A 16,177-nucleotide genomic window follows, 5' to 3' on the forward strand; every position below is an offset into this window, starting at 1 on the left:
CTTCTTCTGGTAGCCAAAACATACAAGGCAATTGACAAGGCAAGACCGAACACATTGGATAGCCATAACAGCACGCTTGTGAAAGCCGGACAAAAATAATTATTTTTAAAATTCTAGTACATTTGTGCAAATTTCCTTGATTAAAAAAAAAAAAAGCAGCAACAAAACCAACAGCCCCAATTGCATACTTTTGAGGCTCTGACAATCATTCCCCCTCCCTGCCCCCAGCAAATCTGAAGGAGTAGCCATGTGAGTAGGTGTGGGGGAGACACCAGGGAGGCCTCGCGGGATCCTGGGTGCCGGCTGGAGGCCCAAAGGGGAAGGGGGGCAAGGGGAGCGAGCCGCCGCGAGGTCGATTATCCCTCGGCCTCCGCAGGCAGCCCACACTGTGTAGGCTACTGGCAGAGCAGCGTTGTGTCGCATGAGCGCCCACCCTAGTCAGTCATGCCGTGGAAGAAGCGTGCTTTTTGGGACATGGCCTGTAGGAAAAAACCTTGTGTAAAGAATGTTCCAGCCTTGCCCTTCTGCCAGGGTTTGTAGGAAAAGGGTGAGTGTGTGGTTTAAGAGACTTAACGCATGAAGGGGGAGCCGTAGGAGTCGAGGCAAGAGAATTAAGACTTTTTCTGCGATAGGCAGCAACTGTGGGGCAGTTGTCTGGAGTTTTCTAGCTTTCTACTTTATAAATGGGCATTTTTGTGCTGTCTTTTTTTTTAAGACTTAGGCGTAAAGTGTATACACCTGAAAGCAGAACTAGGATGTGGTAGGAGGTAAACCTTTTGACTATAATAGTAGTTTAGCCAGTAGAAGTATCAGTAATAGATACAGAAGTTGCGGTTGTAGATAGACTTCCATACTCCAGCTCATCTTTCTACATTCTGCAAGGTCCTGTTGGCAGTGAGAAAAAAGAGGGAAAGAATTAGGAAATCTTGAGGAGAGTTTTGACCTGTATAATTTATATTCTGGGGGCAAATGAGTACAGGACCAGATCAATGGTTTTGAGATGATCCCTAATTTAGGTAGTGCTGTGCTTTCAAATGTTTTCTTTACATTAAAAAGGAGTTGAGTTACACAGATTCATAGTAAATAAGAGCTGAATGCAGCTTATCAGGAAGACTGATAGGAAGGTAATAGTTCCACTTTGTAGGCAGATGTGACAGTGGTCCATTTAATTACCTGGCCTGGTAGATGCTGTAGGGTTTGGCAAGTCTTTCATGGCTTTTATCCTGGAGATAATATGACAAATCAGCCTAATCTTGTTCTCAGTGGTCCTTATGAATGGCAACTTAATGCAGTTCATAGACTTTGCAAGGCTGCCTGACCTGAGACAGAAAAAGAATGTGGCTGCTAATGGCTAAGCAACCAATCAGTCTTGTACTCATTTTCTTCGAAGCTGGGAGCTACGGATCCAAATATCCACAGGTTTGGTACAACGTTATCTATGCTTGTATTACATCAATCAGTGCATTGATACAGAGTGTTAGAAACTAGGTTTGATAAGTGGCTGCGTAGATGCTAAAGTCCTGAATCAAAGCTTTGAATCAAACCTTCCAGTAGCATTAATGCTCAGTCTTGTAAAATAAGCTTGTCTGACAGTTAGATGTCAGACTCTGTTTCTGCATCTTAGGATATGTGGTGGCTCTCTTGAAAATGCTTATTTACCTTGTGAAATATTGCCTTTCCCCCCACCCCCTTCTGGATTTTAAACACTAAAATGTTTGCCCATGAAGAAACAATATTCATTTGGGCTTCTGCACGGCAAATCTCCTAGACTAGAATGATTTGGAGGCATTTATATGGGGTTATTTCTTCCTAGATTTGTTTTGGGAAGAATTTAAAATTTAAACAGCTTTACTGCAGCAAATATCTGTTTGGTTTTAAGAAATGCACAATATTTTTACATCGGTAGGGTTCTCCTGTTGGGGAATATAGTTGGTAGTTTTGCATCACATTTCTAGAGTACCACTCCCAAAACTGGGGATGTGTTGCGTGTTGAATGCAGCCTGCAAATTAAGATTTCCGGATTCAACTGTGTTCACGGGATTTCACTACTTGTGCCTAACCAGAATGACGTGTTGTCAGGGCATCAGTAAACATTCTAATCCTGCTTTCTGTTTGCAGTTTTATTTCCTTGGGAGCCAGTGTCCAAAAGAGCATTGTTGTTCTTGAACATGAATATAGTTGAAGCCAGGATCCATATTTAAAATCCAGTTCTGTCTTGTGCTATCTGTTCTGTTACGAAGTCCAGGCTTCAATCCGTTTTATCATGATGTGGTTTATTTGGGGTGGAGGAAGAGTGGGGCGGTATGGGTTAACTTCAGCATGGCATTTTTTCAAACATTTTTCGTGTGCTTAGGTACATCCAAGCAGAAGTCAACTTCCCTTCAGGTAGCAGATCAGGACCTCCTGTCACCTTTCCACCCATACCAGCCTTTGGAATGTATAGTAGAAGAAACTGAAGGCAAGCTGAATGAACTTGGACAGAGAATTAGTGCTATCGAAAAAGCACAGCTTAAATCATTGGAGTTAATTCAAGGCGAACCTTTGAATAAAGATAAGATCGAAGAGCTCAAGAAGAACAGAGAAGAGCAAGTACAGAAGAAGAAGAAGATACTGAAGGAGCTGCAAAAGGTGGAAAGGCAGTTGCAGATGAAAACTCAACAGCAATTCACCAAAGAATATTTGGAGACCAAAGGTCAGACAGAGGGACCCCTTACCCAGCCGCAGCCGCAGCCGCAGTGCCCACACCCGGGGGTCCTCCCAGAAGTAGCAGGAAATGAGGGTCTCTCTGGGGATCACTTTGCAGGGTTACCACAGGTTGGCAGTGCCCTGTGTAAAGATGAGCAGCAGCACTCTCCACCATCTCCTGAGCAAACTGAGTTTGCCCCTCTCCAGCCTTTATCGACACCACAGTGTGACTTTTCCAGTAATGTAGGTTGTAATGGGACAGATTCTTTTGAACTGCAGAAAGTTTTGGGTAACCAGCAAGCTGTAGGACAGCAGCCAATTGCTGGACATGGTCAGGGGCTGTTAGTTCAAGAACCAGACGGATTAATGGTTGCCACTCCAGCACAGACGCTTACCGACACTCTTGATGACCTGATAGCAGGTGGGTTGAGAAATATACCTTTTCTTGCATTAATGTGTGTGTGCTCAGTCTCTTTGCTCTCGTTCCTTCTGACAAGGCTATCTTTCCGTTTTTCTTTCTGGGAACATTTGTTTAGTGTCCTTTTAGCATAGTTAAATACCCAGGTATTGGGATTGCTTTATCAAAGGCAAAATATTAACCTTTTTTATTTATTTACTGAACTCTTATGATATAATCCTTTTGGCTTCCACATCTGTTATTGGTTGCTTGAACTGAGTTGTGAGAGAGAAGCTAAGTGGAGTTGCAGAAATATATGAAATTGTGTAGATATAAGGCTAATTGATGTCAGCCAGTAAAAATGTGCGGGGCAGTCACTCCGCCCATGACCAGGCCACGCTTGCGTGAATTGGTGGTTCTGCGTGGGGCCTTCGTGCATGACTGCATTGATTCCTGCTCTCTGGGTGGCAGCTTTCTAGTTGGAGGAAACTTGGCTAGCCAGTGTTTGCAACACGCTCTGTGGACCACTCATTCACCTGCTTTGTACCCAACTCCAGAATATCATATACCTGTTATCAGTTGTGAGGGAGAACACATGTGAGAATTGCTTCCCTGAAACTAAGTGGAAGGGCTAAAAATACTTGCAAGGGGACAGTAACAGAGTTGGGCTGCACTAGCTAGCCACCCTCAGCAGCTCTCCCTTTGCTTTAACAGCTAAAATTAGAATAGTTGATCAATGGTCATGAAATAAGATAGTAGGTGAAATTTTGTACTGGATTTAGATGGACTCATATAGGCTGAAAGATTTAATGGAAACCTTCATTGCAGAGTAATGGTACCAAGCATAAGGGGAGTCTGTGTTCTTGAAGGCCCTGCTGCTATAAAGACTAAATTAACTGCAGTCCGATGAAATCAATACCAATGTCTGCGTGCTTCATACATGGCCCTTGTATTTTATTTTTGAAGCTACATCAGCATTGCTGTGTAGGAATAGTCCTTATTTCTGAACCTGCAAAAGAAACAGGAAAGATGGTGTCTTTTGAGTAGCAGAACATAGAATAGACTGTAGAGTAGTAGAGTTGGAATGAGTCAGCCCCCCTGCTCCACTCCCACCTGTGGCCACCCATCCGGCTGCAGGCCTGTACCTTTCCAGCTTAGCAGAGGTGACTCAACATGTTAGCCTGATGTGTAGCTATGCAGGCAGGAGTTCTCCCTCGTTAATTTTTATTTTTTTATATTTGCACATTAAGAGGTTGTCAATTTAATGAGGTCTTGACATTTTTCCTGTGTAAGCTCACACTTGTACATGTTTTAATGACAGAAAAACTTCCTTTTGACCATCCTGTTTGTCATACCCTGGAAGACAGGAAGGAACAAAATTCAAATGATCTTGATAGGTTGGATGTGAGGCTGAAAAGCAGCAGGATGCCAACTTCTAGACCGAGGAAAAGGGAACCAAATGCACAGTTACAAAATACTTGGTTCAATAATACTTCCAGTGAGAAGGATCACAAAATTGTTGTAGATCACAAGCTGAATATGAGCCTTATCCTCACAAAACCAACTGTGAGGTAGGTTGGGCTGAGGGTCCGTGACTGGCCCAAAGTCCCCCAGCGGGCTCCACGACTGAGTGGGGAGTAGAACCCAGTGCTCCTGGATCCCAGTCTTGCCCTCTTAACCACTGCACCTCACTGGCTCTCTTCAGGTTGTTGATGCCGTGGAAGTGCATACATAGCTCTTGTAATAATGCAGTTCACTCAGAGAAAGATGGCTCCTGAAATATGGCAGAAACTGCTGCCATACTTCCATCAAGACTGCAAAGAGACAGTGAGGGAAGGAACAAGGGGTGCCTTGGAAATGTCTGAATGTAATCTTTTCATTCCCCCAGCCAGTCTTTTGAGCTGAAAATGCTTACTTTGGAGCATTGTTCAGCCCTAATACATAGGTGTATGAATGTGAATTGTGTAAATACGTGTATCCCGGTTCTGTTAATGGTACCCTTGTATAGGGAAGATTCACTTAATGTACCTGAGAAACAGAAAGATTTAAGTGTTTAATTGTTGGCAGTCTTAGGTTTGCATCATTTCTAGAGAGCAGTGTGGATGGAAGCTTGTTGCCAAATGATGATTGGACCGAGCCAAGCCAATATTTAGTAGCATGTTGCTTTCTTTGCAGAAACTATTAAAAGAACAGTCTAATTCATGATGTGGGCTGTGCAGAGAGGTGACATTTGGTGATCAGATCTGCAGATTTATTTGTGCATGTACCTACTTGAAATCCAGTGCAGGGTTACATTTTCAAGGGTTGCATGTATTGCAGGTATTGGTGGGAGCAGTCTTCATTCAAAGCAAAGATGGAAAAAGAGGAAGATTAGTGTGGTTCCAGGAGCTGAGCCAGTGCGTATCTTAATCTATAGGCAATAATAGTGCTTGGACATTCACTACTCAAGGCCTTGCTTGGCTTCCACATGTAGAACTAATCCCCCTAAAATTGAATGAGCAGTAGATATGAAGATGCAGGTTATTTGTATTTTTTTTTACTGACCCATCAGCAGTCAAAGATGTAGCTCCTGTCCAAGCTAGTTTGCACTGGTGTAGCTATTACACTTCAAATATCAGACTTCCCAAAAGTACAGAAAGAATCTTACGCATTGAATTCGGGCTCACAAGCATTTTGGACGGTTGAGGACACTGGGAATTTTGTGTGAGTGTTGTGGGCACTCTCACAAAAAGGCTGCCACTGGACTGCTACTGTAGTTGTTGTCATCAACAAACTACTAACTGCTAGTTTTGCAGAAGAAAAAAAAGAAAATTAACTCTCAAATCTAATATGGAGTTAGGGTCTGAGCTCCAAAGCAAAGCAAAACAGAGTCTTTTGCACCAGGTTACACAATTGGCATTTGCTTATACTGCTAATACATAGTCTTTTTTTAAGTGGAGTAGCAGCATTTTGTATATTTTGTTGCAAGCCTTTGTTTTCTCTTAGTGCATTATCTGTTGACAAAAATTGCCTCTGTTTCTTATACATATCAGTATAGCATGTGTTGTATTTGCTTACATGGTAAGTTGCCTAGCAGTTGCTTTTGCTTATTATTATTATTATTATTATTATTATTATTATTATTATTATTATTATTACATTTCTATGCCGCCCCTTGCCGAAGCCTCGGGGCGGCTTACAACTCAATAAAATACATTGAAATACAATAGAACATAATAAATTACCATTAAATACAAAAATACAAAAAATACACTGAGTTTCAAACATAATATAAAATTAAAAATAACAGTATAAGTAAATAAATAATATAGGAGGAGAAAAGAGAAGGAAGAAGAAGTTGCCCAGTTGTGATATACCTGTTTCCTTTTTCTCTCAATGTAATTTTCATTTGTGGAAGGTGCTGTTGCTGGCTTCCAGCTATATTACGCTGTTGGGACGTTGGCCCTTCTTGGAGCGCACTCTAACTTGGTTTAGGCATGGGGGATGCTGTGATCATACAGAGTTACGAACGAGCTGCAGCATTTTGGTTCACTTTGAACCCCTTCTCCTTTGTAATATAAGTATTATGGCATGGTAAAGTAAACATGTTTTGCTGGCCCTGAGCCAGAAAAATGACCAGTCAGAAATGGCAAGCCACTGTGGCCATCTGTTTGCTTAAATGGCCCGTGGTTCTCTCACTTTCTTAGCACTTCCATGCCTCAGCTGGCCCAGAAAAGACTTGTGGAAATAAAATTCCAAGCAGCAAGGAGAAACATTTTCTTGTAAAGTGTGTTTTTCTTCGAGAGTCTGTTGGCACGTCTTACCTGTTTCTGTGATGGCTTCATGTCTGACTGAGTGGGCGCTGCTGGGAACTTGCCTGCAGGCTTTGGACACGTTGTGAGCAGACAGGGCTTCTTGTGCTTTTCGGAGCGGGGCAGGTGCCTTTAGCTGGTCACGACTGGAGATGGACATCTTGGCAGGGAAATCGTTGAATTCGGGCTCCCAAGCATTTTGGGCAGTGCTCCCTGCCACTCTTCCATCTTTCTCTGGTGAACTTGCTTCATTCCTGGGAATGGAAGGAGACAGAAATATCTGCTTGAGTGGGTCTTGTATTCCAGTGAATCTGTCTTGCCCATCAACATGCTAGGCTGCCAAACATTTCGTGTAAGTGAGAAAAATATTGCTAAAGATGATAGAATCTTCACATGAGGCAATATATCTGCAAATACCAGATGCTGGAAAGAAACGGGGAAAGATGGCTGTTATAAAACATATTTAAAATTTTGTTTTGTTTTTATGTGTATACAATCTGTGCAAGGACAACTGGGTAAACCTGCTAAAGGACATTTTAACTTTAACGCAGTTGCAGCCCTGTATGAAACCCATCGTGTGTAGGGGAGATTCCAGCATCTCATTGGGCTGGTTACCATTTTTTTATGCTTCAAAGTGCTCCTAAAGTAGGTCTCCCACAACCTTACCCAATAAGAATACAGACACATTTGAGATTTGAAAATTACTGTTTTGACTGAAAGAACACAGTTCTACAGCAGGTTTAATGAAAAGGAGATATGCTATATTGAAGGTCCTTATTCTAGGTTATCGTAGGCCATCTTCTGATATGCCGGTGTCTAGCTTTCTAACTGACGTTTGGATTTTTGCCTCTTGGGCCAAGTACGTCCACTTTACTAAGTGTACATTGCTCATGCTTCTGCAAGGACCCTTCGCTTCAAAGCGGTTGATTATAGCTGTTGAGCTATCTAATATTTCAGTTTCAGTATATTGATCTATACTTGACAACCATGAGGTTGCCCAGTCATGAGCCAAGAAGAGAGGCACTTGGAGGAGGAACCCAAAAGAGGGTTCCTTCATTCACCGAAAAGATTAGCACCCTATGGAGGAAGGTTGGGGAAGAGATCATTTTTGCTGATTTCCCCCTGCTTTTGCCCCAGGTATATTGCCTTTCATGCATTTCTGGAGGGTTCTCCAAACCTCCAGAGTAGGTTTTCAGTGGAAGCTACAGGTAGAAGAAGAAATTGATAAAAACCCTTATTCATCCCCTTTCACCATTTTCTTCCCAACTCTGTCTTCCTTTAAATTAATGTATGTTGTAAACTTTGGGGGCAGTAATCATATTGGATGTGTATGCTGCATGTAAAGGGCCACATGTAGCTGCTTCTGTGTAAATATCAAGAATTTGTAGTCCTCTGCCCTTTGGCTGGTGCCCCCTTCTTAGGTCACCCAGTACTGCGTCTTCATTTGATGCCCTGGAGATTTAGTGAATGCCTCTTATATTGCATATTGGCTTTACACGTTTATACTATGGAAACATTTGTTTAAAGTGGTCCATTGGAAAGTGAGTCATTATTTGGGTCTCCACATTTTTCTGCTGGAAAGGAAAATGTGCAAAATTTTAAGTCTATAAATATTGGCTGGCTGAATGATGTATAGAAAGCAAAGCTTGGGAATGGGGGGGCAGCTAAACAAAATGCTTTAGTTTAAAAATGCATTTTGCTATATTTTCTGACTGTACTTTTCCATTAAATATGAAAACTGAACTAATTTAGAAACCTCGTTTTTGGGTATCGTACTGATTCAGAAATCAGTTCTAAGATTCACTAATGCATTTGAACTGAAAGGTAGCAGAAGTGATTGCTTTCTTATTTAGAAATGAGATATCCCTTAAATGCCTTTACTTAAGTGTCTCTACAGTGCTGTTTCTGCTATTGTCAGACAATACCGGCAACTTTGTGCAGTCAGATACTTTCACATGTTGCTCGTTAAAAGGAAAACTTGCAGAAACTCCTAGTCCATTTTCCATTTTGCCTTTTTGGTACTGTCTGTTCCTAACAGTGTAGTGAATTGTTACAAGTCAGGTGTACAAAATGCATACTTGTACTGTAAATCATGGGTAGGTGGAAGGTAGCTCTCCAGGTGTTTTGGATGTCATAGAGTCCCAGAGTTGCAAGGTAATTTGGAGATAATCTGGTCCAGCTCTCTGATCAATGCAAACTCTGCGCTGGAGACTGTACAAGCACTACTTCCAGTTAACATCCAGAAGCTGCTTCCAGGAAAGGTATGAGTTGAAATGTAAAAGATCTTGAAATCTACTTTCTGTCCACCCTGGTGTAAGCTGCTGCTTTTGGTATCCCCTTTAACCAGCCGAAGCCAAAGTTTCATTGGACTTGAGTTCATGTGAAAAGACAAGGGTCCTGCTCAAAGAAAATTTAATTGGTGTTGTTTCCTTGTAAACAATAGCAAGGTATTAACTTGTTATTTTAATACCTTTCTTTTGCTAATTCAGTTAAGACAGATTCTCTGTAAAAATGTCTTCAGCTGATGAGGAAATCTGAAATTGAATTTAAGTGTATTGCTCGTTTTTGTTTTTATGCTTGGTTCACAAGTGTTCAGCAAGTCCTGTATGTAAATTTTCACAGTTCAGCAAAAACAATTTTTATCTTAAATGTAAACCATCTTTCCACAGTAATAGTCTTCTAATAGGTAATTCACTTTACAATTTCAGTATAATTTAATAATTGTTTTACATCTCACCTCCTGTTAAAAACTCCACATTCAGATTTACTCATAAATAGGGTGACTGCAAAAGTGTCACTTGCTTATATGTAAAAGCTCGAACATCGAGAAAATTTAGCTCTGGAAAGGATTCTCCAGCACCTTCAGAAAAACTTGAATACAGACTCAGAAACACCGATAATTCTAGGGAGGTGAAATAATTCAGCTGCATTCACAGATGTTTAGATTCACTAAACATCTGCCCGGAGTGCCTTCAGAATCCATTGAGCTATAGCTTTTCTAATGAGTGCCAAATAGATGCTGCACAGATTGCCTGAATTCTGAGGTGCCTTTTCCTAAATCTGAGAAAAAGAATGGCCGTGTTTAGTTTTGAGGAGGGTGGAGAATATGTGTGGACATATTCAGGGATATGTCAGCTCATTTGACTCTGGGGTCAATCCTGGTTTACGTTTTGGTCTTGGTTGCGCTACTGCTTGTGCAGCTTAGCTTGAAAATCGCGAAGTCACTTGATAAGCAAGTGTGAAGCAACAGTTGAGCCCATAATGCACAAAAGGTGCAGGCCAAATGTGATGGTGCGCTCTTTAACATTCAGGAATGGGGAGGAAGAAAAGGAGGAGAGACTTCCCCAGTTACTGCTTCCAAACATTTTGGAATGTGTCTCCTTCACACTTCTGGTGACGTGCACATATTTTATGTCTGGAAATGTGTACCAGCATGCATAATGTAAAGTGAGACTCCATCATACATGTTCCTGGAATTGGGGTGCCTTTTTGCATTTACTTGGTGATTTGCCATTCTTTAATGAGTTTAGAGGTGAATTGTCTTTTCTCTGGGAAAGGAGCCTGTGAAGCAGGAGGTGTTGAACATCTTGTTTCCTCTCTTCCAGCTGTCAATAGCAGAGTGCCCACTGGCTCCAATTCCTCACATACTGCAGAATCGCCTACACCTGAGCCTTGCTCACAAGCACTCAGTGTGACTTCCCAGTCTGTGCTCCCCACATACCCTTCTGTTGACATTGATGCCCATGTGAGTAATATTGGTGAATTGGTGAAAATTCTGGTTTTGGTGTAATGTACACGGCCAAGCGATGCTGAAGTGATCGGGAGTAAAGCATAAAATATGTCTTTGCTGCTGTTTAGACGGAGAGCAACCATGATACTGCACTGACTCTCGCATGTGCTGGTGGGCACGAAGAGCTCGTCTCTGTGTTGATAGCACGAGGTGCCAGTATAGAACACAGAGATAAGAAAGGTAAGAGACTGGCCGGCACTACATGCCGATGCTTTTATCAGGTTTCAAAGTGCATCCAGTTGCTCACCGTATCGCTTCTCATAACTTTCTGGTTCAGTGGGTTGGGGCTTTTTATTTTTTTATTTTATTGTTTTGCTCTTTTCCTAGCTTTGATTAGTTCTGGCAAGTGTCTGGGAACTTAATGGTTCTTTCTGTTTGGCAATTTTGAGTAACCTCATTATGAAATTTGCATTTTTTAAAACTCTGATTTGTCACCTCTGTACACCCACCCTAACCCTTATCCACGCCCCAAGTGGTTTCTGACAGACTCAGACCTTTATTTCAGTGATTTCTACTGCCAATACTTATTGTGAATTACTGTTGTGAATATGCTGTGGAGCAGGTAATATTCATGATTTTTTAATCTGATCATTTCTATTAGGTTTCACACCGCTAATTTTAGCCGCAACTGCTGGTCATGTTGGTGTCGTAGAAATCCTTTTAGATAAAGGTGGAGATATCGAAGCACAATCTGAGCGTACTAAGGACACTCCACTTTCGTTAGCGTGCTCTGGAGGGCGTCAAGAGGTAAACATTCCCATCTTCGTTCGGCTTTGCATGGAATTCTGTGCGTATGTTGTAGTTGTATGTGGGAAGACGGCATACACTTACAGCAGCACAAAAAGTCCCCTGACTGCTTGCAACATTTTGTTGCACCAGAAGAACGCCTGCCAATGAGCTCAGTAACCAGGCAGGTTGGTAAGGAAGAATCCACTCGCTCCTGTATCCTGGCTGCAGGTGGTCAAGGGCATGTAAGCTATGCCAGAACCTTAAGCCTGGCCCAGGAGTGGCTCAGCCGCCGGTGCCGTTTCTGCAGCAGAGGGACTGGATGCTGAAAGGGGCCGCCCCCAACAGTAGCCAAGTGGCTGCCATCTGCCCTCGCTCCAGTTCCCAGAAGAACTTTAAGGGCGGCCACATGGAGAGTGCATCGCAGCACCAGCCTTGAGGCTCCAGGCCCTGTATCACTGTGGCTGATCGATGGGATGGTCCTCTAGTCCGAACTGAATGTCAGTGGGGGAATTCTCTTGGAGAAGTGTCATGTGGCCAAAATCTTTCTGCATTGTTCGATCATTAGCAGCTGGCTTTTGGCATAGCAGCTGAGTAGAATAAATGGTGCTGCAGGAGACGTTCCTTGGCTTGCACTACATGCAGCAGCTAGTTATAAACTTAGCCATTTTGGCTGTTCAGGACTCCCCCCACCCCGTGGCAGAACCTGCTGGTCACTCTTTGATCTTGTCAATATTGCTGTACCTTCCAGGTGGTCGACCTGCTGCTGGCACGAGGCGCAAACAAGGAACACAGGAACGTGTCTGATTATACACCCCTGAGCCTCGCTGCGTCTGGCGGATACGTTAATATCATTAAGATCCTGCTTAATGCTGGAGCAGAAATTAATTCCAGGTAACAGACCATGTGGGTGGGCTTGGCGGAATGCCACGGATGCCATTCCTGGTTCTTTGCAGGGTTGTGCTAATAGAAGTGAGCCTGAATTGCCACTTCATCCTGCTTGGATGTGTTAAGCCAGGCCTCTTCCTGCCTCTTCCATTTCGGCAGAGCTCCCAGGGGTCACACCTTAGTGGTGGGGAAAGCCAAAAGCAAAGGGAATGGGACCAAACACGCCATCCTATCCTAGCTTAGCTTTTGCTGCTAATAACTTTGCCTTGAAGAGATACATTCCACCCTTTTGGAACAGAGAATAAAATGGGCACAAAAACTGGGGAACCGCCAATCATTTGGGGGCTTGGAGAAAGGGGGTGGTGCCTGGTTGGCATGGCCCTCTGGGAAGCCCCAGGGGGCAGGATTTTGCTGATGGAACTTGGCCACAGTATTCCTTGTTAAACTGTTACAATTCAGTGACCAATTCCATAGCTGGTCAGTGCATCATTACAGTTTAATAATGGAATACTGAGCTGGCGACAAATGTGTTTCTTTTTTTCTTTTCAGTCTCTGTTGGTCTTGTATTTTAAAAATTTGTGTGGTTCGGTTATTCAGAACCAAATTCATCCAGTATTCCTTAAAAATCCTGCCAGTATTTAACCTGTCCACCGGTTGACGCCAGTTGCCTCTTGATGACCTTTATATTTGTAATATTTCTCTTCCAGTTTTTTTTAATAAACAGCATAATTGTTTACTCTTCTGTTTCACATTCTGCTTACGTGGGCCTGGATTCTGTCCTTCTGGAAGTTGCACTCATTGTTTCTTTCCTCTAGGACCGGCAGCAAGCTAGGCATTTCTCCTCTGATGTTGGCGGCTATGAACGGTCATGTGCCTGCAGTGAAGCTGTTACTCGATATGGGCTCGGATATCAATGCCCAGATTGAAACCAATCGGAACACAGCACTCACATTAGCCTGTTTCCAAGGCAGAGCAGAGGTGGTCAGCCTGCTTTTGGACAGGAAAGCCAATGTTGAACATAGGGCAAAGGTGAGCGAGCAGTGGCTTCTTTTTCAGGTGGCCTCGTGGTATCCAGTGGCAGAGCCACTGACTCCGTAACGCAAAGCTGTAGCCTGACCGGCAGCGCCTCCAAAACTGCAGTTGGTGGAAAGTGATCCCACTGCTCACTTTGCCTTTGATTACAGGCTTGCAACTATCCTGGTTTAAGGAGGGTTGTACCAGTAGCAACACCGGGTGTTTGCTTGCTTGCTTTCAAACATGGAAGAAGACATGTTCTTTTGAATGAGGGATTCTTATTATTAAGGGTCAGGGAGTACAGGTTATTTTTAAAACCCATTACAAGTAGCCACAGTGCTGTTTCTCTCTGAGGAGGTGAATAATACAAGGTTAGAGGCCACAACTGAAAAGGTCCCATCTCTGGTTCCCACTCACTTTACTTATAATGCCTCAAAGTAAAATCTCTAGACATTTTACAATTTAGAACAAAATAATGATACAAATAAAATCTCAATGAAACAACAGTAGAATCTAATAAACGAGTCAGTGCGCAGAGTGATCATCCTCTCCAGGCAGCTGAAAGAAAAGAGTGGATGAGTTACCTTTGGAAGAATGTTCCAGAACTTTTTGGAGAACGCTGCAAAGGCCTTCTCATCACTTTCTGGACCTCAGACATCTTCTCAAAATCCCTGTTCTTCAATAGCTCTATATTTTCTCTGAAATTACTAAGTAGAAAATAAGAGGAGAGCTGCATATCATCTGCACATCAGTGACATGGCAGCCCAGACTTCTGGAAGACTTGCGCCGTGTATTCATGTTAAATAGCGTGTGGATAAGAGTGAACTTTGACGTATTCCTTCCAGCTTCGGAGACCACTGTTCAAAATAGACAAATTTGGTACTGAAACAAAGCATCACATTTAGACTGCAATACATAGATTTGCATTTTGATGCTTTCGGGTTGCATGACTTATTTGGAACTCTGAGTAGTATCTCAAAAGTGTGTGGATGGGGGTGGCTAGCATTACTGCATGATTAGGAAAACGTTCCTGAGGCCTTGGGGCAGGATGAGGGGCTGTCTTGCTGGAGATCTGCACCTAACCTTAGAGCTGCAAGTCAGAATCCCCCTTACCAGGGAAAAGCTCTCGACTTTCCCCTCCCATCATCCCTCTGAAGCCCCCTGGCCCTCTTGCTGCCGCACTTTATCTACATCTCGATAGTGCTAGACTGTGAAGGGACCGTGTGGCAGTGGACTGGGCCAGCAACCCTTTCCAGGCACTTACTTACTTATTTAGGAAGCTTCTATGCCGCCCCATTCGCCGAACCCTTGGGGTGGCTCGCATCAAATAAATAATCACAATATAAAAACAATATAATTTGAGTTGACTTGGCCAAGGATATAAAATAAATAAATAATATTAACAATTAAAATGACGTTTAAATAAAAAGGTCTTGGCCTGGCGCCGAAAAGCAAATAACAACAGCGCCAGGTGGACCTCTCTGGGGAGCGCATTCCATAGATTGGGCGCCACCGCAGAGAAGGCCCTCCTCCGAGTACTCACCCTCCTAATTTCCTTCACGGAGGGTTCCCAGAGGAGGCCTCTCCCGCTGATCTCAAGGGGCGGGTGGGCACATATGGACGTAAGCACTCCTTCAGGTAGCCAGGACCCAAGCTGTTAAGAACTTTATTTCCTGTTGCTTCATGGCCATCCTAAAGTCTTGCTTATATAAGGCTTGGCTGCAAACAAATTATTTTAATAGTTGTTGTAAACATTTTTAAGACTGGGCTTACCCCCCTGATGGAAGCTGCTTCTGGAGGATATGCAGAAGTTGGACGAGTCCTTCTGGACAAAGGAGCCGATGTCAATGCTCCTCCCGTGCCTTCCTCGAGGGATACGGCATTAACGATTGCTGCGGACAAAGGCCACTACAAGTTCTGCGAGCTCCTGATTAATCGGTATGTTGTTTTTTTGCGTCAGTAATAACTGCTCCTTGGCACTGTCAAGGTAAAGAGCAACGTGCCAAAAAGGCGTTTCGTTTCCTCTGTAGTCAGTCAGCTGCAAAGCCCGTGCAACCCATTTGGTGCTATCCTCTAGGAAGAGGGAGGCTTGGCAGAGCCCTGCTGTTTGCTGACATACAGTAAAAGAGCAACTTGCTAAGGTGGGGGCTGGGAACCAGAACAGCCCAGCGAGGACTGGGAATACTCAGAAGGTATGGAATTCAGGCTGGTGGGCTGGGGAGGGGAAAGTGGCGGGTAGGATAGGATGGAGCAGCTAGAAACCGGATGGACGTTACACCATGCTGCAGATCTCATGACCTTAGTTTTGTCGTTTGGCCGTATCTCTTGCCTGTGAAGGAAATGTTGATGCTAACAACTTCCTTTGACCAGTGTTGAGAAACTGCAATGCATTTACAACTTCAGCCTGAATTACTTGCCGGCTCCACTGATTCCTGCAATTCCTTTCAGGGGGGCGCATATTGATGTTCGCAACAAGAAAGGAAACACCCCGCTCTGGTTGGCAGCCAATGGTGGCCACCTTGATGTAGTGCAGCTGCTTGTGCAGGCAGGAGCCGACGTGGATGCTGCAGACAACCGGAAAATCACACCCCTGATGTCTGCATTTCGTAAAGTAAGGGTCTCCCTGCCCCACCCCCCACAACACAGGACTGAAAAATTTGACCTCAATTCTGTTTTCGCTAATTCTTTCAAAAGAGTCTCTCCTCTCCATTTGTCTGCTGTTACTTTCCTTGGGTGGGAATTGCAGTTATGTGAGATTTGAAGAAACCGTATCACCTGCATTGAACAGTATGTATGTTCAGGCCATTGCAGAAATTTTGCCGCAAACTATTTCTGGTTTTGCCGGTCATGGAAAGGGGAAAAAATAAATGTGTAGGCTCTTACTAG

At 43.4% G+C, this 16,177-nt stretch overlaps 1 protein-coding gene across 11 annotated transcripts in view; it reads left to right on the plus strand.

Annotated features, from left to right (window-relative positions):
• LOC123029740 (ankyrin repeat and KH domain-containing protein 1-like) overlaps nucleotides 1-16,177 on the plus strand; it is an 84,458-nt gene that overhangs the window by 51,294 nt on the left and 16,987 nt on the right. For 9 of the 11 annotated variants that reach the window (XM_044443006.1, XM_044443004.1, XM_044443007.1 and 6 more), the window contains exons 15-22: nucleotides 2,354-3,106; nucleotides 10,479-10,618; nucleotides 10,732-10,843; nucleotides 11,265-11,410; nucleotides 12,141-12,283; nucleotides 13,093-13,306; nucleotides 15,054-15,229; nucleotides 15,740-15,902. In XM_044443006.1, coding sequence (XP_044298941.1) covers nucleotides 2,354-3,106; nucleotides 10,479-10,618; nucleotides 10,732-10,843; nucleotides 11,265-11,410; nucleotides 12,141-12,283; nucleotides 13,093-13,306; nucleotides 15,054-15,229; nucleotides 15,740-15,902 — 1,847 coding nt within the window. The remainder of the gene's footprint in view (nucleotides 1-2,353; nucleotides 3,107-10,478; nucleotides 10,619-10,731; nucleotides 10,844-11,264; nucleotides 11,411-12,140; nucleotides 12,284-13,092; nucleotides 13,307-15,053; nucleotides 15,230-15,739; nucleotides 15,903-16,177) is intronic. The other 2 variants (XM_044443014.1, XM_044443015.1) reach the window with 1 other exon arrangement.

The sequence above is a fragment of the Varanus komodoensis genome, unplaced genomic scaffold, assembly GCF_004798865.1.
Source record: "Varanus komodoensis strain SLA01 unplaced genomic scaffold, ASM479886v1 scaffold40, whole genome shotgun sequence".
Lineage (NCBI taxonomy): Eukaryota > Metazoa > Chordata > Lepidosauria > Squamata > Varanidae > Varanus > Varanus komodoensis.